Raw genomic sequence first — 24,276 nt, 5'->3', positions numbered from 1 at the left:
GGGGGGGGGGGGGGGGGGGGGGGGGGGGGGGGGGGGGGGGGGGGGGGGGGGGGGGGGGGGGGGGGGGGGGGGGAAGGGGGGGGGGGGGGGGGGGGGGGGGGGGGGGGGGGGGGGGGGGGGGGGGGGGGGGGGGGGGGGGGGGGGGGGGGGGGGGGGGGGGGGGGGGGGGGGGGGGGGGGGGGGGGGGGGGGGGGGGGGGGGGGGGGGGGGGGGGGGGGGGGGGGGGGGGGGGGGGGGGGGGGGGGGGGGGGGGGGGGGGGGGGGGGGGGGGGGGGGGGGGGGGGGGGGGGGGGGGGGGGGGGGGGGGGGGGAGGGGGGGGGGGGGGGGAGTCGAAAGGGGGGGGGGGGGGGGGGGGGGGGGGGGGGGGGGGGGGGGGGGAGGGGGGGGGGGGGGGGGGGGGGGGGGGGGGGGGGGGGGGGGGGGGGGGGGGGGGGGGGGGGGTTTCATTCATTATTTATATTCACATTAAACTGTTAACGCTACTATAGAGTTTGTTGAAGCTAGAGTTTATGCCCTTTACATACATTTTGGAAATAATTTTCTTAGTTCTCATTTTCTTATGTTCCCAAGTTTTCAACTGAAACTCCTAGCATGACTACAATCACTGTTATCCATGTTGATTTAATTAAATTTCTATTAGTTTCCTAATTATGCAGAGTATTAAGAGCAAAAACAATGAATAAAGCAAAAAAATTAAAACTAAACACCTGAAATCAACTGAATCAGAATAAATTTGGGGAACATTATTTTTATCACTAGTTTGTGTGCTACAAGGGAGATAACTCCAATTAGTATGGGCTACATTAAACTTACTTGCTAAGTTTTCTTTTCTTACCTTCTGTCCCAAGACCAGGACTGGATGTGAATTTGGCCACATCCACAATCTTGACCGCAAACTGCTGACCGGTGTCCTTGTGTACACATCGCTTGACCACACTGTACGGACCCCTGAAGTAAAATGGAAACATTGTTATCCAGGAAACTATATATTAAATGCCAAATTATGATTATCAAATTGTTTGAGAGAATTACCTGCCAACACAAAAACATTTTTGCAAATAAGCATTAATTTCTAAAGATTAAATCATATGAATTTTAAAGTTTCATGTTAGTTTTTGTTTTACATAAAACACCTAAAGCCCTAAAAGTTCAACACCCATTTTTATTTATAAATAATAATATATGTCAAGGATTCTAATTTTGATAAATGTTTATTTTCTTTAATTTTAGTAATTTTGTTTACATATAAAAAAAACATCTATATTTTAGCCATGGGAAAGAAACAATATCTCCAACTACCAACTCAAACACTATTTGAAACAGGAGATTTGTAAATTTCATATGTACAACTTGTAATGTCATTTTACTATTTTAAAATTCCATTGAGAAAAAAGACATATATATATATATGTAACTACTTTCATATGAATTTTACTGATTATTTTCTTGATATATTTATGTAATATTTATCATAATTACCTTGAAAAAGTGTTACATAACAAAACAATATATATCCGAAAATTCATAACATCTCTGCAAGTGAATGAAGCAACACAACATGCAAAGGTCATCTCATCATCCAAATATGGAATTATATCTAAAGGTCAATAAAGGTTAAAGGTCAAAGATCAAAATGTAGATCAGAGGTTACAGCTCCTGTATTTTTGGTACCTAAAAACTTCTCTTCAACTCAGTGGATGACATAATTGCCTCTAGTGTGAACTTCTAGTAACAAGCACAACCTGGGAATTCAAGCATGGGAATGGACTAGGGACAATTTTTTCTGTAGTTCAAAGGTCAAAATATATGCAGCTTTCCTAATTTTGGTTTGTGTGTTGAGCTTTGTTGTCAATGAAATTTTGAAATGGGGAAGAATATCATAGTCAGTAGCTTATAATAATCATGACATTGAGACAAGGTATACAAAGTTTTTTTCTCATGATTCTGGGAAGGGAGCTTTTTAGCACATTTCGTGGAAAATTATTGGTAGATGGGAAGGTGAATTCTAAAGGTAAACTCCATTTTTTGAGAATTTGGCTAAAATTTGAAATGATTTCAGTTGGGAATCAGGGAGAGGGGGATATTCAACCTCTAACAGCCTGAGCATATGTATTGCCAAGATAATAGAGATCTTAGGTTAATAATAGCATTGGTTAACATGATTGTTTAATAGGATCAATGCTCTTTTGCTTGCTCAAATAATAAAGAAATCAATATCTGACAGGTGCCATTTAGTATAATCCCATTCTCTAATACTTGTCTAATGAATTGTGGTTAAAACAACATCTACGTGGTGGTCCAAAAAATCCATACATGACTTTCACTATACTAATATTTGTACAGTATAGACATTCTCTTTTATAGATTTACTGTTCGCAGGTTGTTCAAACTTTTCATTGATTCTGATACTTTTGGAGTCTGGGTCCACAGTGTGCTTGTCTTGTCTTCAAAACATTAATCTCTCTACCATGAAGCACGGACCCACAGTGGACATGTGGTTAAGATGTTCCAACATTTTAACACAAGGCCTCCACCTCATGGTTGCAAGGTTAAATCCCATGCGGTACATAATCTGCTGGTCGGTGGTTTTTCTCTGGGTACTCAGACTTTCTTGGACCTATAAACCAGGCATTTCCTTAAACACCCCTACTCAACTAACAAGAGCTGTTGGAGAACAGCAAAGCTCGCCTATTCAGAAGAAGTTGATGTTCAAGTATTTACTATTTAAACATGGAAATATGACAAATTAACAGACTCAAAAACCCCTAAAGGACCCCAAAATTAGTTGCATTATCACATTCAGCATCCATAAACATTAGGAAAATAAAATCATACACATTTATGATGACTTATGCTTAAACATTGTCAATAGAAACTTGCTCAAAAACTTTAACGTGAAATGGGACGCGAACGCTGACGCCGACGCCGGGGTGACAACATTAGCTCCCCCATTCTTCGAATAGGCAAGCTAAAAACTTGTTATTTTGCTTTACCCATTGGGTGGTCTTTATAGACAGGTTTCACTGTGTTATAAATAGCTCATAATCAGTATGCCTTCATTCCATGCATTTTGCCATTAATATATTGCTTGATTAGTAGTTATAAAATTGTAAGATTTCTCAATAATGTAACAAGGAAATTTAGATATTCGTACATTAACTTACATTTATATGAAATTTAAAGAGGCATGTCTTAAAGCTTTTAAGAAAATGCAAATGCATTTAACAACCTATAAAACATCTCAAATGCTATGAAAACGCATACCACAGAAAATCTGGCCTCACCTCAGAATGAACTCATTAGACAACACTACAGGACAAGACTGGAGGAACACCTAAATGTATACACATAAATCAAAGACATAGCTTTCAAAAAACCTAATTTGTATATTTAACACCATTTAAAATATTGGGTTTATCTAGAAAAGAAGATTGTATCATTTTAACATAAGCGTAAAACTTGTAACTTAAGGGCATTCGTGATAGGAACATCAAAACTCCTACAGTATATATTGAACATTGTTTATTGTGTATTGTGTATATCCTTTATAGAAATTATTATGATTCATGACATGCACATCTAAATAATTTAGAGCATAATTATAGAGTAAAAACTGTACAGATTCATAAATTTATGAACAAACTGTATGATGTATGACATTCATTTAGCTTTTTCCTGGCAGTTCCTGATCAGTCTCTAGAAATACAATATCCTTCATGGAAATTAACATTTAGGAACGAATAGTTATCACATAATCCATCTATATCCAGTGATTTTGCCTGTGTAATATTTTTGCATGTCACTAGTGCAATAATATAACCTAGAGTGATTTTCATTGGCTGAAAATCCATTGTGACATCATAATATGACATCAGGACTTTTGAAACACATTTTGAGGTTGAAATTCTTCAAAATGTAAATTATTGTAATGTGATAAAAGTATCTTAGCTATTGCCAAGGCTCACAGAAAAAAGTTGTTTTTATAAAATCTCATATGAAATGAACATTAATGATCCATCAAAATATGTAAACTTCATTATTTTAAATAGCTTAAGAAACAAGTTAAATAACTTATGTAAATCAGTATGGGAGGAAACTGTGTGCCTAGAGAAAACTCCTGTGATTGGGCAGGTGACCTTTAACCTGTCACGACTGTGCCGGTATAGATCGAACCCAAGCCGGCTAGTGAAAGGTGAGCAGCTTAATCATCACGTACAGCGCCCAATCATCCTGTATATATATTAACAGCCAAGGATTCTCTAAAGCTGTTTTAAGTTTTAGAGTTGGAGACCCAGAGTACTGGTAGAAAAACCATCAACCCACTGTCAGTACCTGGCAAATACCCTGTGTGTTTCAAACTTGTCACAGAAATTTTTGCTTTTTTTCTTAAAGTTAATCAATTGATACAAGCACATACTTCTACAGAAATTTTCAAACAAAACAACATGTAAAAGCTTCCAATTATTATAACGACAATGTTAATAAAAGAATAAAATTTGCTAACATGAAATAACCACAGGTTTCCATTATCAAATATTTTTCCCAAACTATGCCATCTCCTGCCAATCATTGAGCTCCTGATAGGAGTGCGTCCTTCAGAAAATAAACATGTATATAAGTGGAATGACACAAGATGTAAACAAAGCCGATTCCCTGATTGTATAACTGTCGCCGCTGCCAACATATGTTCATCAGTGTTAAGTAGACCTCCATCAGGAGTACAATCTGTTTCAGTAAATGACAGATACCGATTCCATGTACATAATCTTTGATAACCGATGTTGTGATGTTGAAAAGTCTTGTTTAAGTAGAATAAGCCAATGGCTGATTAATACCTTTTCCCCCTCTAACACCCCCACCCCCACAGATACCCCCTCCTCCCAACTCCTATTTCAACCTTCCTATAGTTCCCTGTAACTGCCCTTGTGTTAACTAGCAATCCATTATTCATAATTTTTTGGGGTAAATATCATTTTGACAATTTTTCTTTAAAACATGTTTGATCTGAAAGTAAAACTGAAAACCCTTTTTAATAATTAAAGTCTTACCAAGTTTTAATATACATTCATATATATATGTACTGTGTTTTTTACGTATTTCTGTTATTGTTAAGTATATAATTATGAAACTGAATATTCTTCTATTTGCCCCACATAATTTGTATAAATACTTAAATATTTATTGTTTTCACTTTCATTTAATTTTTGTTGTTAACAAATTAAAGATTATTTAACTACTCCTTTTCCTTTTTCATTTAAATATTTACAAATTAAACACTATTCAAATTCTTAGGTCAAGGCAAATATGTGCAACATTTAAACTCACATAAACCTCCCCCCTTCTTTAAACATCTATTAAACAAAATGATTGGAAATCTCCTTTAAAGGAAAATTCCAATGTACAGCCTTAAAACTTCACCCATTAAAAACAGCAGTTAAACAAGTCACCTGTTTAAAACGAGAAGTAGAGCCATAAAAAAAAATCGGTATGGCCTTGAGATCAGTGAACAAGATCATTTTTATTGGCGTTTAACTTGATGTATACAGCGACACATTCATTCAGGATAAAAAAACGAATAGCTATAAAGACACACACTACTCATTTCTATACTTTATATTGTTACCAATATATATTTGTCAGCTATTTAAATTTAGAGTTTGTATATTCAGAGAATTTCAATGTATGTGGATTATTTCTTTTGAATATTCATGACAGCACCTGCACTAGGTAATACCGATGTCACATTAAGAGTATTACAAACATTATAGTATGAGCAAGGTAATATGGATCGTACATAAAATTCACAGGTGGTATATCGACAATCGTACCATGCCGGGGTTATATAAATTCAACATTGCAGAAATAAATAAATATATCATTTATAATATATAAATATTTATATATTTAAACAAGCGCCCTGCAGTTAGTGACGGTGAAATTTCTACCAACAGTTCAAGGTATTAACATTAAATCATGTCCAATTTGAAAAGTTTAAACAGGCCGGGTTAACAGTGTTGACACAGGTGTCACTCGACATATACCCACCCGAGACATCCCTGTAGGTATTCCGAACAGGAACAAGGAGGCGGAGGAGTCCGGAACTCCTGGAGGATAGGGTCCATAACACATATATGGGTCAGTGATTAGCTGAGAATGTCTGCACTCATTAATGGCCAGTACTCCATCAGGTCAGGCCGCATGAGCATTGTGTAAGTACAGTGTGGTGTAATGGTAGAGTGAGGCTCTAAAGGGGAGGGGGCGAGGTGGTGGTGGGGGGCTGGAGGGGAGGAACAGGCAGAAAGGGCTGGAGGGAATAACAGGCAGAGGGAGCTGGAGGGGGGAGAACCAGGGAAGATGGAGGTTAAGGAAGAGATGGTGCAGGAGGGACAAGAGGGGGGAGGGCAGGTAGAGAAAGGGGCTAGAAAGGTACAGGGGTACTAAAAGGGAGAAAAGGACTGAGGGGCTGGAGGGGAAAGGTGGTGCAGGGGGATAGAGGGAATAAATGGGTGGAAAGGAATGGACACATCATATTCAACAGTTAATGTTATTAAAGGACTGACTCCTATGCGTGTGATGTGTTGTGTGTGAATGTCTATGTTTTGGAAGGCTGTGGTATATTGGTATATATTCGTGTCGCATCTCCATGGGCTGGAGGGGTAAGGGCAGGCGAGATAGAGGTGGTGACAGGGAACTGGAAGGAAGAAACAGGCAGGTGAGGTTGGAAGGGGCACAGGGTATGCAGGGGCTTAAAGGGGCTGAAACAAAACACAGAGGATGCAGGGAGCACTCTGAGGTACTGACAGGGGCTTAAATGGGCTGCAAAAACATAGAGGATGCAGGAGCAATCTGAAGTATTGACAGGGGCTTAAATGGGCTGAAAGGGGGAGCAATTGCTTCACAGGAAAGTAAAGGTGGTGTTAAAGAGTAAAAATGACAAAGGGACTGGAGAGATGAGGCTCTACATGGTAGGTAACAGGTGTTGAAGGAGAGGTGGCATAGAGAAATTGCATCATAGCAGGAATTGGCTGTAAAGGGGTTTGGAAGAAAGGCAAAAGGAGTAAGTATAACTAGGTGAACGGTAGACTGGCCTAAGGTTTAAGGGGTGGGAAATGGTAATGAGGAAGTATGGAGATAGCGAACTAGAGAGGAGAGTAAAAAGGACAGAGAGGAAACAATATAAGGGGCTAAGGAGCCTATAGAGGTGGATAAAAATGGACAAAGAGGGAACAAAGGGCTACAGGAGCCTAGAGGTGGATAAAAAAGGACAGAGAGGGAACAATACTAGGGGCTAAAGGAGCCTAGAGGTGGATAAAAAAAGAACAACAAGGGAAGTTGAAAGAGTAGGATAGGGAAAGGGGGATATGTGGAATATAGGGGAGTACTGGGTAAGGAAATCATAGCAGGGCAGGGACTAAAGAAATGGGGCTGGAGGGGAAAGTAAAGGGTTAAAGGTCATGAGAAGGATGCACACTGGAGAAAAGACTAAATGAGTCAAAGATCACTCATTCACTAAGGAATTCAAAATGAAAACACATCAAGCATCTTGGCTACAAAATTTCTACATGAAAAATTCTTTCTGAACCCATCCTGAGATGTAACTAGCTACACCTGTAACAGCAGTCCCTGACCAATGGCTGACCATACTGACCAATGACTGACCATTCTGACCAATGGCTGACCATTCTGACCAATGGCTGACCATAAACAATGTACAGATTCTGGTGCTAGGTGATGTTTATTCACCTGTTTTGTGTATTCCGTCAGGAGCCTGGTCAGGATTTCCCCACTATGCCATTCTATAAACACACTACAAGGATTCTAAAGTTTGAAACATCTTGACCTGTTAATATTTGTTTGGTTCAATCTCCAGGAGGGGTAGGAATTTAGTACTAGTATCTAGTAACTGCCACATATATATATATATTTGTCTTAAAAAATCTGGAAATCTTAGGTCGGAGAATCATATCTGTATAGTCTCTAATCTCTCCATTTCTGGGTCACAAAGATGGAGATCTCTATTGGTCAGTTTGCCAGGTAATTAATTCATTACTTGTATATTAATTATGAGCTCTTATTTATTGCTGTAAACATGGATATTTTATCGAGTGTTTGATATTGTGATAAATCCATTTGTTAACTCTTTGCAACATAGTTTCATATATTTACAAAGTATTACACACACCACAGAAATTTTCAAAATTCTTTTTTTTTTTTTTTTTTTTTTTTAAACAAGTTCTTGAAAGATTTAATGAAATATATCAAATTTAAAATACTGTTGGAGATCTTGCTTTCAAGACATTGAATTTTAGTTTGTTTTTCTTTTAATTAGTGAAGTTTTATCAAGGATAATTCCAATATTGAAGTTGTGTTTTGAAAGACTGTAATATATTAGAGTAACTACAGTTCAACTCGAACCTGGATTCCTCGAATACCCCTTATTCGTCGAACTGGTCGTACGGTCCCGACCGTCTCCCTATATAATCTATGTAACAAAACCCCGGATAGCTCGAACAGCTATTCGTCGAATACCCCTTATTCCTCGAACAGAAATATGTCCCCGTTTCATCAAATACATAGTATTTACCCATGTATTCGTCGAACAGGTGTTCAGCCCTTGAGATTTTTTTACCTGTGTCACACCTGACTGCACCGACCGACATGGATAATTGCTCACGATCTTGTGTTTATACAGTTGGCGTGTCGAGCCTGTGGGTAATTAAGAGTTTAACGGTGTCATTATTACCTACCTACACGATCACAAGTCGTTGTTTGTATGCTTACTTTATTTGAATATTTCAGAAAAGGCATTAAGTTATTGATGTTTCTCTCATAATAATATTCGCTGTAAATACGAAAATACGGAAGTTGTTGATCCATGTTGATAGAAAGTACGCATTGTGAAATGATAAAAGAGGCGGAAGATATTGCTGACGTCCTCCGCCTAATTATAAAAGGTTTTTTTTTTTAATTTCTTTGTTGGTTTCATTTGACAGGCTAACACAATGTTATTTATCGAAAGATGTAAACGATATCAAACGATATATGCAAAGTACATTTTATCAGTGCGTTCCGTATCTCGTAAATTGTATTTGTAACTTTACTCGTAAACACATGTAATCCAACGTTACGCTTTTACTAAAAAGACATCTATAAATATCATTCCTTATGTCCGTAAATATGTTGGTTAATAACTTTATTGTGAGTATATATTTTGTAAATGTGTTAAATGATTTATGATAATTAAATAATAGAAATGTACTCCTTGTTGACCAATATGGATTCTACATTGACCTAGATGACGATCGCTTACTCTGCTGTGAATGATTTAGGGTTTTCTCGTTAACTTTTTCAAACGCTAAATTCATGTTATACATTTTTTTTTGCAACTTGATATTGCTATCAATAAAACACTTAAATAAAGAAATCTAAAATGTTGAAAGATAGGGTAATTAAAATGTCATTGTCGTGCATTGTTTGTCATAATTTGAGACCCGGACATTTTGACTGTTGATCGTGACCAACCTCGGATGAGTCGAATACCCCGTATTCCTCGAACTATTGACCTGGTCCCCTGCTGTTCGAGTTATAGGGGTTTAACTGTATTCAACTTGTTCACCTGTTTTGGAGCTACTACCTGAAACATACTTCCAAGGTCGACATACAGTAAAACCACATATATATTAAACAGACATTGTAGTGCTATCTTACTGAAATGAACTACTGATTTCCAACACCCAGCAGGACATCCCATTATAACTGGCTATCTAGTCTAGATCATACACATTGTAATGTAAATCTGACACAAGTACTGTCTGGTCGTTAGGTGTTGATGGCTTCATCAGTAACTCATTAGTAATCTACACACCTGAAGTATGGTTAGCTTGACGCAGTGAGAAAATCAACCATTCTTTCTAAGTCGTATAGCTCTTCGTGGTTGTCAAGAAACTTTCACATGCTTTACAATTGTCAGTTTAATCAAATTCACAAATCAAATTTTATGTTAATAACATTGAAATTAAATGGACGTTTGTCAAACCCATCATGGATGGCTAATTTGAGCTTTAGTTTTGCATCATAGAACTATATTGCTGTGCACTGATTATTTGTCAACTTAACAACTTCACCTATTTTTTTTTTTCTAAAAAATTATTTGTTCAGATAAAATCTCATACTTTTTAAAAATGTTTGTAGACTGACTTTAAATTCATTCAGCCCTGAAAATTCAGAATGAACTCTTCCTACCATTACATCAAAAGAGTCCAAATATGTCTGCAGGGATGATTAAGTTATTATTAACTTTGGCAGCATTTGTACACACTGGTCAGTCGACCTTGCAGTGACCATCCCCAGAGATGATCTCAGAAGTGATATTTACTGAACATGAACTGATCATTTGATGTATTCTGTTGTAATGCTACCCAAGAGATCATCCGACTGTCTGATTCCTCGGATAGCTGATGTAGCCATTATTGACATTCTATTGAAATCCTGAAATGTTAAAGATGATCGACTCACACAAACCAAAGAGCTCTCTTTAACACAGAATGGCTTCACAGAGAAAACTTTGGTGTTAATTCTACACAATGATAGATCAAAACTCATACTTGGTGTTAATTCTATACATTGATAGATCAAAACTCATACTAGATATTCCAGGGGTTACTATCACTGTTGTTACTTGTGATATCTACCAACGCACTATGTGCCATAGCAAAACTGAATTCTATGCATTATTCCAGGAGTGGATATAACGATAGTGATAGTAACCTCTTGAGTATGCAGAATGAACCAAATTATGATATTAATCAATCCTGAAATGAAACAATTTGAGGCTCAAAATCTTAGATATATAAAAAAAATCCTTATAGTTATGCGAGTATGAAAAAGAAGCAGACTTGATAAAGGCCAAAGGTCAAAATTAAACTTTGTTATATTGATCTACTTTTGACATAAAACCATCTTATAGTAAAAGAAAATCTCAAGCAGTGCGTTCTCTATGGAAAAGATATTTAAGCTTAAAAGAAACCTCAGTCCTCAAGTAGTTTTATACACGTGGACCGTTGGAAGGACGCTATCCCTCAATTAAATGAATCAATCGTTTTTGGAACATGCATTTCAATCTACAAGTAGAATAAGACGATGGACTGACACAAACAAATTAAAGCCACACTCCTCCTGTAAACTCCACCTTTGTTGATAACCAACGTTGTGAGTTGAAACTCTTGCTCAACTTTCAGTAAAACATATCACTTTGCTTGAGAATGAATGTTCCATGGACTTTTGAGTAAACAGCCTGATTTACTGAGAATGAGTGAGTTCAGAATCAATAGTATACATGCTACATCTTCTTATTGAACAAGGAAGATGTCCGACAGTTACTAATTCAATAATTCATCCATACAAAAATAACTCAGGAAAGAAAATGAAATTACCATTAGCATGTTTAAATCATTTCTCCACACTTATACTGTTCTCAATGTATATCAGCTAGTACATCTAACTTTTCCACAAATCATTTTTTTGGCAAATCACCCAATACTTGTTCAAAAATCCACTGCATTAGCATTTCTTTTGAAGTAATTTATCTATATACATTTTAACAGCAGAATTTAGAAAACTAGAAACTTCATTAAGGAATACATGTTAGTGCCTGCCTCCTACATCAAACCAGGATGGAACACATCGGGATGGACATACTAAACTCTATACGTACCAGCCAAGCAACCCCTCCACACTTCCCATCCCCCATTTCATAGTGTGGGCATAACTATACAACAAATAATGAATAATAATTGATATTTTTCCAAATGGCCAAGAAGAAAATTAATGAAGAAATTTTGTTGAAATGGAAACCAGGAATGAGAGTGGATCTCAAAATGCTCCAAAGTTTATAACTTTTTATGGCCTGTTTCTAACTACTGGGGTGGGACGAAGACCTTGCATGTATGAACAAGACTCACATAAGTGCTTAATTTTACACCTTTCATCAAGATCTGGTCAACAATTGTATAACTTTTAAGACATATCTATTTGCCACATGGTCATCTAAAAAGAAGTGCAGAGGCAGAGTGGAGTAAAATTATTATGGGAGATAGGGCTTTTGGGGGTTTAATATGGTAGCTGTTCTTTTGGGGGTTTAATATGGTAGCTGGGCTTTTGGAGGTTTAATATGGTAGCTGGGCTTTTGGGGGTTTAATATGGTAGCTGGGCTTTTGGGGATTTAATATGGTAGCTGGGCTTTTGGGGGTTTTAATATGGTAGCTGGGCTTTTGGGGGTTTAATATGGTAGATGGGCTTTTGGGGGTTTAATATGGTTGCTGGGCTTTTGGAGGTTTAATATAGTAGCTGGGCTTTTGGGGGTTTAATATGGCAGCTGGGCTTTTGGGGGTTTAATATGGTAGCTGGGCTTTTGGGGGTTTAATATGGTAGCTGGGCTTTTGGGGGTTTAATATTGTAGCTGGGCTTTTGGGGGTTTAATATGGTTGCTGGGCTTTTGGGGGTTTAATATGGTAGCTGGGCTTTTGGGGGTTTAATATGGTAGCTGGGCTTTTGGGGGTTTAATATTGTAGCTGGGCTTTTGGGGGTTTAATATGGTTGCTGGGCTTTTGGGGGTTTAATATGGTTGCTGGGCTTTTGGAGGTTTAATATGGTAGCTGGGCTTTTGGGGGTTTAATATGGTAGCTGGGCTTTTGGGGGTTTAATATGGTAGCTGGGCTTTTGGGGTTTAATATGGTAGATGGGCTTTTGGGGGTTTAATATGGTAGATAGGCTTTTGGGGGTTTAATATGGAAGCTGGGCTTTTGGGGGTTTAATATTGTAGCTGGGCTTTTGGGGGTTTAATATTGTAGCTGGGCTTTTGGGGGTTTAATATGGAAGCTTAACTCATTTACCCCTAAAGACACATTTAGACTCTTCTAAATCACAGACTAGACCAGTCCATTATGAAATTTCAGGGGTGAATGAGTTACTCCATCTTAGATACCAGAAACCATACATGATCACAAAATGTTCAATCTGTTGTTCATGTAAGTATGACATGTATAACTACCCTTACATATACAGGATAACCAGTATATTTTCATGTACACTTGCACTCTTCCCGCTACAGACAAATCCCGAAGGAGTTTTATTTGATTTTCTTAGCTGTCAAAACAAATTACATAATCCCACGGTACGGTAACATTTCATTATGTCCCATATCAACCAGAATGAATACCCAAGGCTCACTTACAGTTTGTATTAATTTGTTTATCAATAGCTTTCAAATCACAGTTTCTCTGCACACAAAAAATTAAATGTCTAAAGGACAAATATAAAACCTGTGACAGGAAGAGACATAGGTTAACACTATATACAATGTACGTATCCTATCCCCATCTCATTTTCTGGTGGGGACTACATAATTATTATAGAATACTAATCTTGAACATTTGCACTATCAATTAACTTACATGTTTCAATAGTTCTTTCCTTTCAAATTTTAAAATTTCTTTTCAAACTTTTCAAAAAGAGCAGCTAAACACACAATGAAATGAAAAATGTCATGTTTAATTTGTACATGACACAAGGTACACCTTAGTGAATTCATGTATGGCTCAAATATGAATTAATCCTAAGACTATAAAATGAAAGACAAAGTGAAAATTTTAAATGCAACATTGTCTCACCTACCATATGTGTTTTAAAGGGCATTGAAATTAAAGTTCAAAAGGTGAGAAGGACAAAAGGAAGGACAGACACATCGCTCTTTGAGATTTGTTGTTGGATTATAGCAGTAGGATCATTGCCATCTGTTAATGCTGGGCCCTGTTTCTCATGCATGAGCAAATAAACAAAAGGCATTAACAAAACAAGTGCAGGCATTACCAAAACAAACAGATTAACATCAACATCTTCATAACATTAGATAATCACACTTAAACATGTGATATTCAGATGAACTTAAAAATAGAATTGTCTGTAAAAAATAAATGCACTAAGCCTCTATATATTTGATGGGACAGGACAGGACGAGGAGGGACAAAATGGAAAAGGATGGAACAGAATTGGATGGAGGATGGGGCCGCGATCGGACAGGGTATAACATGATATGGCATTATTGGACAGGATAGGACAAGATGGGACAAGATAGGACCGGATTGGGCAAAATGGAACAAGATAGGACAGAGTAGGACATGATAGACAAGATAGGACATTATGAGACATAATGGGACATTATTGGATATGAAAGGACAGGATGGGACATAACAGACAAGATGGAACATAATGGGACATGAAGGGATATGATGGGACAAGATAGGACATGATAGGACATGATAGGACAAGATAGGACATGAAAGGACAAGATAGGACAAGATAGGACATGATAGGACATGATAGGACATGATAGGACAAGATAGGACATGATAGGACAAGATAGGACAAGATAGGACATGATAGGACAAGATAGGACATGATAGGACAAGATAGGACAAGATAGGACATGATAGGACAAGATAGGACATGATAGGACAAGATAGGACATGATAGGACATGATATGACATGATAGGACAAGATAGGACAAGATAGGACATGATAGGACATGATAGGACAAGATAGGACATGATAGGACATGATAGGACAAGATAGGACATGATAGGACAAGATAGGACATGATAGGACATGATAGGACATGATAGGACATGATAGGACATGATAGGACAAGATAGGACAAGATAGGACATGATAGGACAAGATAGGACATGATAGAGGGACAAGATAGGACAAGATAGGACATGATAGGACAAGATAGGACATGATAGGACATGATAGGACAAGATAGGACATGATAGGACATGATAGGACAAGATAGGACATGATAGGACAAGATAGGACATGATAGGACATGATAGGACAAGATAGGACAAGATAGGACATGATAGGACATGATAGGACAAGATAGGACATGATAGGACATGATAGGACAAGATAGGACATGATAGGACAAGATGGGACATGATAGGACATGATGGGACATGATAGGACATGATGGGACATGATAGGACATGATAGGACATGATAGGACATGATAGGACATGATAGGACATGATAGGACAAGATGGGACAAGATGGGACATGATGGGACATGATAGGACAAGATGGGACATGATAGGACATGATAGGACAAGATGGGACAAGATGGGACAAGATAGGACATGATAGGACCTGATAGGACAAGATGGGACATGATAGGACAAGATAGGACATGATAGGACATGATAGGACATGATAGGACAAGATGGGACATGATAGGACCTGATAGGACATGATAGGACATGATAGGACATGATAGGACATGATAGGACAAGATAGGACATGATAGGACATGATAGGACAAGATAGGACATGATAGGACAAGATAGGACATGATAGGACATGATAGGACATGATAGGACAAGATAGGACATGATAGGACAAGATGGGACATGATAGGATAAGATATGACAAGATAGGACAAGATAGGACAATATGGGACATGATAGGACATGATAGGACATGATAGGACATGATGGGACATGATAGGACATGATAGGACAAGATGGGACATGATAGGACATGATAGGACATGATAGGACATGATAGGACATGATAGGACAAGATGGGACAAGATGGGACATGATAGGACATGATAGGACATGATAGGACATGATAGGACATGATAGGACAAGATGGGACAAGATAGGACATGATAGGACATGATAGGACAAGATGGGACATGATAGGACAAGATAGGACAAGATAGGACAAGATAGGACATGATGGGACATGATAGGACAATGATAGGACAAGATGGACATGATAGGACATGATAGGACAAGAAGGGACATGATAGGACATGATAGGACATGATAGGACAAGATGGGACATGATAGGACAAGATAGGACAAGATGGGACATGATAGGACATGATAGGACATGATAGGACAAGATAGGACATGATAGGACATGATAGGACAAGATAGGACATGATAGGACAAGATAGGACAAGATGGGACATGATAGGACATGATAGGACATGATAGGACAAGATAGGACAAGATAGGACATGATAGGACATGATAGGACAAGATGGGACATGATAGGACAAGATAGGACATGATAGGACATGATAGGACATGATAGGACAAGATGGGACAAGATGGGACAAGATAGGACATGATAGGACAAGATGGGACATGATAGGACATGATAGGACATGATAGGACAAGATAGGACATGATAGGACAAGATAGGACATGATAGGACAAGATGGGACATGATAGGACATGATAGGACAAGATGGGACATGATAGGACATGATAGGACAAGATAGGACAAGATAGGACAAGATAGGACATGATAGGACAAGATGGGACAAGATGGGACAAGATAGGACATGATAGGACATGATAGGACAAGATGGGACATGATAGGACCTGATAGGACAAGATAGGACATGATAGGACATGATAGGACAAGATGGGACATGATAGGACATGATAGGACAAGATGGGACATGAGAATGATAGGACAAGATAGGACAAGATAGGACATGATAGGACATGATAGGACATGATAGGACAAGATGGGACATGATAGGACAAGATAGGACATGATAGGACAAGATAGGACATGATAGGACATGATAGGACAAGATAGGACATGATAGGACAAGATAGGACATGATAGGACAAGATGGGACATGATAGGACAAGATAGGACATGATAGGACATGATAGGACATGATAGGACAAGATAGGACATGATAGGACAAGATAGGACAAGATAGGACATGATAGGACATGATAGGACAAGATAGGACATGATAGGACATGATAGGACAAGATAGGACATGATAGGACATGATAGGACATGATAGGACATGATAGGACATGATAGGACATGATAGGACATGATAGATAGGACATGATAGGACATGATAGGACATGATAGGACAAGATAGGACATGATAGGACATGATAGGACATGATAGGACATGATAGGACATGATAGGACATGAAGGGACATGATAGGACATGATAGGACATGATAGGACATGATGGGACATGATAGGACAAGATAGGACAAGATGGGACATGATAGGACAAGATAGGACATGATAGGACATGATAGGACATGATAGGACATGATAGGACAAGATAGGACAAGATGGGACATGATAGGACATGATAGGACAAGATGGGACAAGATAGGACATGATAGGACATGATAGGACATGATAGGACATGATAGGACAAGATAGGACATGATAGGACATGATAGGACAAGATAGGACATGATAGGACAAGATAGGACATGATAGGACATGATAGGACAAGATAGGACAAGATAGGACATGATAGGACATGATAGGACAAGATAGGACATGATAGGACATGATAGGACAAGATAGGACATGATAGGACAAGATGGGACATGATAGGACAAGATGGGACATGATAGGACAAGATGGGACATGATAGGACAAGATAGGACATGATAGGAATGACATGATAGGGACATGATAGGACATGATAGGACAAGATAGGACAAGATAGGACATGATAGGACATGATAGGACAAGATAGGACAAGATGGGACAAGATAGGACATGATAGGACATGATAGGACATGATAGGACAAGATAGGACATGATAGGACAAGATAGGACATGATAGGACATGATAGGACAAGATGGGACATGATAGGACATGATAGGACATGATAGGACAAGATAGGACATGATAGGACATGATAGGACATGATAGGACATGATAGGACAAGATAGGACATGATAGGACAAGATAGGACATGATAGGACAAGATGGGACAAGATAGGACATGATAGGACATGATAGGACATGATAGGACAAGATAGGACATGATAGGACATGATAGGACATGATAGGACAAGATAGGACAAGATGGGACAAGATAGGACATGATAGGACATGATAGGACAAGATGGGACAAGATGGGACAAGATGGGACATGATAGGACATGATGGGACATGATGGGACAATGATGGGACAATGATGGGACAAGATGGACAAGATGGGACATGATAGGACAAGATAGGACATGATGGGACATGATGGACATGATAGGACAGATGACAGGACAAGATGGACAAGATAGGACAAGATAGGACGATAGGACTGATAGGACAAGATGGGACAAGATGGGACATGATAGGACATGAGAGGACAAGATAGGACATGATAGGACAAGATAGGACAAGATGGGACATGATAGGACATGATAGGACAAGATAGGACAAGATAGGACAAGATGGGACAAGATAGGACATGAGAGGACAAGATAGGACAAGATGGGACATGATAGGACATGATAGGACATGATAGGACATGATAGGACATGATAGGGACAAGATGGGACATGATAGGACAAGATAGGACAAGATGGGACATGATATAGGACATGATGGACAGACATGACAAGATAGGACCTGATAGGACATGATAGGACATGATAGGACAAGATGGGACATGATAGGACAAGATGGGACATGATAGGACAAGATGGGACAAGATGGGACATGATAGGACCTGATATGACATGATAAGACAAGATGGGACATGATAGGACAAGATGGGACAAGATAGGACATGAGAGGACAAGATGGGACATGATAGGACATGATAGGACATGATAGGACAAGATAGGACATGATAGGCCAAGATGGGACATGATAGGACATGATAGGACATGATAGGACAAGATAGGACATGATAGGACAAGATGGGACAAGATGGGACATGATAGGACAAGATGGGACAAGATAGGACCTGATATGACATGATAGGACAAGATAGGACATGATAGGACAAGATAGGACAAGATGGGACAAGATGGGACATGATAGGACCTGATATGACAAGTGATAGGACATGATAGGACATGATAGGACAAGATAGGACATGATAGGACATGATAGGACAAGATAGGACAAGATGGGACATGATAGGACAAGATAGGACAAGATGGAACATGATAGGACATGATAGGACAAGATGGGACATGATAGGACAAGATAGGACAAGATAGGTATGGGTGTAGGAGGATGGATATCGTCCATCAGGATCTATGTGGCCCTCTCCCTGATTTCAGAGCAGGGGCTTTACAATAGGTCAACAATGAGGAAAGCTTTGAAACTAGAATTCTCAAGATGCAGTCATGATTTTAGAAATTAAATTAGCTTAGATGACTTGGGGAAAGTTAAAAACAACATTCTTGTTAAATTTTGTTATTTGAACACATTATTCAAATATTTTGAAAGATAAACGCATTCAATATTACCTTTTAGAGTGAAATATTCCACATCAACCAGGCCAACATCTGATTATTTAAAATCAAGAGGAATTAATTTTTTTCAATACTACATGAACCTTATGATTAGGCAATGTAATTATTAGTCTTGGTTTTTAGCTTACAATTTGCAAAATTTTACTTTCTTTACTACAACTTATACAGGCCCGGCACCATAAAACTTTCTCAGACAAATTTTTTACTCAAGCCTATGGAAAATCATATCCTTGAGTAAAAAATCTGTCTGAGAATAGTTTTATGGTGCCGGGCCCAGCTTTAAATATGCCTTTGGTGACACATGCATTCTGTGTATACGTATAGATAAAACAACATATGAAAAATATGTTTTGGATTTATCAGGGAATCTCCTCGCATTTATTACCAACTGCCAATACAAATGACTAATACTGGATGGAAACAATCAACATTTTAAGCTTACTGGAGTTAACTCCCTTTAATTATTCAGAAGCAAATAAAAACTACAAGTAGAGGTTGTCTCCCTTTACCCAATGGTTGTGCCATCAACAGCCTACTGTGATGAAATTCATTGCTGTGTGAACTGCTAACAAAAAATTTATATTTCATCAGTGTGCACTTCTTATATCTTTATCGGCTTCTATAGTTCCATTTAGAACCTCTAATTATGATCATACATGCGTATATTGCGTTAATTATAATTTGTACTTGTGGTTTGTTAGCCAATCAAATCTAATAGACACCCCTCACACTTTCCTTTTTAAGTGCCCTCATCGTTCATTGGGTTTTGTAAGATGTGTTAAGTAAAGAGGTGGAGAAAAGCCATAGTACCTGGAGAAAAATAATCAACCTCAGTCACAACTGTCCCACTTGAGATTTGAATCACAAAACCCAGAGATGTAGGCCTTGGTAGTAATATATCAGAACAACTTAATCACTCAGCCACCATAGCTTCTTTTATTGGGTCTAATACTTTTTTTTTCATAGTATACACTATGAGTTTATATTTATTGCATGAAAACTCCAAAAAGGGAAATGGAATGGACAATAATATCACAGTATTGTTATTCAACTTTATCAGACATCCGACATTACCTTTTTTTTTTTTTTTTTTTTTTTTTTTTAATTTATTCAAAAGACATATTAATAACAATATTTTCCTTTCAAAGAAGGTCTCTCTCACCAATTTCCATATTTGAAAAGATTGTTCCAATCTTGAACACAAATTTTAACCACTTCCACATTAGCTTTAACTTACTTTAATATACAGTAGTTGCAAACAACACAAAGTTATCTGCCCTTACAGGTATGTAATGTCATAAAACATTTTTTTTTAGAACACCACTCAAGTTTTGCTCACAAAGTAAATATGTAACAATCAATATCTACCTGAGATGGCAATACAAAGATGAAATGTTTACCTGCCAGATGGCTAAGTCAGAGAAACAAATTTTCATGTCAAATCAATTGAAACTACAATAAAATCTGCTTTAGTGACCATCTCTATATAAAGACCACCTGCTTTAGATAAGACCACTTTTCTAGGATCCCAAATTATCAATTTCAGTACAATTCAACCTGTGTTTGAAGGTCACCTGCTGTCAAAACACCAATTTCAAATAATTCAACCTGTGTATAAAGACCACCTGCTTAATAAGACCATTTTTCTAGGGTCCAAATTTCTAGGGTCCTTGAAACCTGAAACACCAATTTCAAATAAATCAACCTCTGTTTAAAAGGCACCTGCCTGTGTATAAAGACTTCTTGCCTATACAGACCATTTTCCTCTGTTTATTGTTTGGTCTTTATAGACAGGTTTAACATTAAATTTTCTTCGTCATACATATTTCTATCATACGAGAATAACACATAAATATGGTTCCATTAATTTTTGGGTTTTATCGATAAATTTCACTATCATTTGAATTTAGGTATAAAGGGATAAACCAAAAATAAACTTTTTATGGAAAAACGCTTATACTTTGAAATCTAACAAAAACTTACAATAACAATTTTATTGGGATAAGCCACATTACAGACCAAAAAGAACCTTCAGACGAAGCTCTAATATCAAAATCGATTGGCCGAGGCAGACAAAAATCGTGACCAGTCCAGTGAAGCTTTGTCCAGTGTAACAGTATATAGTAAACCCAATTACATAAAATCATTACCCTAAATCTATTGATACAGATTGTTACTAGTCAAAAGATGTCCGCCTAGTCCTCCTTTAAATCGATCCGCGAGTTCTATAGACTACTTTAGATCCAATCACAGGTGAGCATTACCCCGATGCGGCACTGTTCGGAGATATCGCTGATCAAATTCCGTCTCCTATATACAAACCAAGTCTAATTCTAGACAGTCTAATTTCATCAGCAATTATCTGATTCAAAGTCACCTCATGGAATCGTCAGCAGTGCAATCGCACTAGCACAAAGACCCACATAAAGAAACTGAAGGGCTTAAACAGCGGCAACTATGGATTTGAAAATCAACTGATATTGGTTGACAGAAAACAATAGCAACCTGTTTATGAGACAAAAGATTTGGTAGTTATCTACACAACAAACTAATTATCGCATGACATCATAGCTGAAGAAGCTGTTCAAAGAGTTTGACAATTTTGATCTCAATGACCTTGAAAGAAGGTCCAATTCATTAGTCTTATAATTACTTTTAACTCAAGCATACCGGTACTTGACTATCTAAATATACTGATCAGACCTTTTGAATTTTGAAAAAATCTACCATTTAGTTATTCAAAATTTTAACATAAAAAGAAGACTAAAATCTACCATTTAGTTATTCAAAATTTTAACATAGAAAGAAGACTAAAGTTATTAAAACAAACTTGGTAACCGGGCGGGCAGCTTCATTTCAGTATCCTTCTGGTCCAATATCATGAATTGGTGTTATTTAAAAAACACTTGAGAGTAAATTACAGTCATATATTTGATCAAAAACAACAGCAAGTCCTTTAAGGCTTTTAACTTGCCTTAATAATATGTAATATGACTCTGTGTCTTAAAGGTTATTGAAAAAAATTAACCTAAAGTTCATATCCTTTTTAACTCCTACATATTTTTAAGGTAAATGAAGGTCATTTTTTTTTATTCAAACATGTTATTCCTTTATCCTAGTTTGCTACTAATTCAATAATTTAATATAATAATTAATTGCATCCATAAAATGGCAGAATACTTTTCCTCTTAAAGAGCGCTGTTAACAGATTAACACAATAGTAAATATGTTCACAGTATATACGTAATTAGTATTTGTTCAATAATTTGAACCAACAAATACCATAAATCAATACAAATCTGTCGAAAAAACACGCTTAAATTTGATAACGCCAAACACATTTACCATAATCTTGTTTTGAAATAATAGATTTGGACAGGTCTCCGGAATTACTGTCAGAGCGCAGTCATGACCAGTTTGACAGGCGAGTTCTTATGTTGTCATGGTTACCAGAGACTGGGCATGGAATTCCCTATCTAGGGGAACATGCTTGTCCTGTTTCCGTGGTACCTCCGAGTTCTCTGTGTATTCATGTATTCAAATGTAGGAAATCAATTTCCTATTGTATGCCTGGACTCTCTGAATCTCTACCGTCATTATTTCTTGACTTTCCGAATCTCCAATGCCGTTATTTCTTTACCAATATTTTGCCTCCCAAAGAACTACGTTGATGCTTATCGCATCTCTGAGGAGTTGAGAGGATGGCTCAAATTATATTGTTTCCTGAACAAAATTTTTTATCTTTAAACCAATATTTTAGACAAAGCTGTACAATGTGAAGGTTTTCCCTTCCAATATCAACATTAGCTTCTGATTGTCAATTCAAAAACAAATCAGAAATCTTTGTTAGGTCAATGTGGTGTTATATCAACCCACTAGAATAAAAATATTAACACGTGATTAACTAAAGGTCAATTTTTCAAACTCTACAAGGACAACAATACCTGATATTGCCTGAACAACTACAATCATATTGCTAACAGGAAATGAACTTGCTATTTTGGTTTGACAAGCCAACATTAGCCAGATGTTTGTAAAATATGAATGCTAAGTAAAAACTTGAAATATCAACCTCCATGTGACCACATATTACTGTGAAAATTTGTAGGTTATTACCTAATATCTGTGTATTCTTTGTTCTCTGTACCACATTCGACCCAGTAAGCGCCTTCTGTCTCTTTAAGTACCCCTCTCCCCATTAGGAAACCTCAATTTCACTTACGTCAAAGTAAATCCATGCCGATAATATGACAATAGTTTCTTTATTTGATTTCTTTTGCTTATTAATTTATGGCTTAATTTGTATAATGATTTTGTGAAAGGGTAGTCCACATTTGGTCCTATAAAACACCTCCTTATTTCCTTCAAATATTTAAGCAACCCAGATGTTTATTGGCTAGAATATGGTATGTATACCAGTATTATACTGTAAATAGTTCCCAAGTTACCGAACATCAACTCATTCATTACTGTCTTTTATTAAATGGCAACTATAGGTCAGACACATCACAGAATAGTGATGGAATAAATATTAAATGAAGTAATATATGTTACCATGGTGATTATGTAAAGTGCATATGAACACAAAACACTACAATGGTTAGACATACTCATCAGTGGATGATATAAAATACCACAAACTTATCATTTACTTGATACATGTAACACTATGTTACATCACATTAAAATGTAAAGTGCTGGATGAATATAAAATTGGTGATATCAATTAAAATGTAAAGTGTACTGTATATAAAATTGGTGTCATCAAATTAAAATGTAAAGTGCACTGTATATAAAATTAGTGATATCAATTAAAATGTAAAGTGTACTGTATATAAAATTGGTGTCATCAATTAAAATGTAAAGTGCACTGTATATAAAATTAGTGATATCAATTAATGTAAAGTGCACTGTATATAAAATTGGTGA

At 37.4% G+C, this 24,276-nt stretch overlaps 1 protein-coding gene across 9 annotated transcripts in view; it reads right to left on the bottom strand.

The window, feature by feature from the left end:
- The window catches only part of LOC138307937 (peripheral plasma membrane protein CASK-like), a 203,639-nt gene that overhangs the window by 172,823 nt on the left and 6,540 nt on the right, over positions 1–24,276 (bottom strand). For 5 of the 9 annotated variants that reach the window (XM_069248865.1, XM_069248870.1, XM_069248866.1 and 2 more), the window contains exons 1-2: positions 6,047–6,232; positions 837–949 (exon numbers count right to left, since the gene is read on the bottom strand). In XM_069248865.1, coding sequence (XP_069104966.1) covers positions 837–949; positions 6,047–6,123 — 190 coding nt within the window. In that variant the 5' untranslated portion in view covers positions 6,124–6,232. Of the gene's footprint in view, positions 1–836; positions 950–6,046; positions 6,235–24,276 lie in introns of those variants that run through there. The other 4 variants (XM_069248869.1, XM_069248873.1, XM_069248868.1 and 1 more) reach the window with 3 other exon arrangements.

This window comes from Argopecten irradians, chromosome 14 (assembly GCF_041381155.1).
Source record: "Argopecten irradians isolate NY chromosome 14, Ai_NY, whole genome shotgun sequence".
NCBI classification, from domain to species: Eukaryota; Metazoa; Mollusca; class Bivalvia; order Pectinida; family Pectinidae; genus Argopecten; species Argopecten irradians.
The sequence above is the reverse complement of the archived record's forward strand: the minus strand, read 5'-3'. Positions and strand labels throughout refer to the sequence as shown.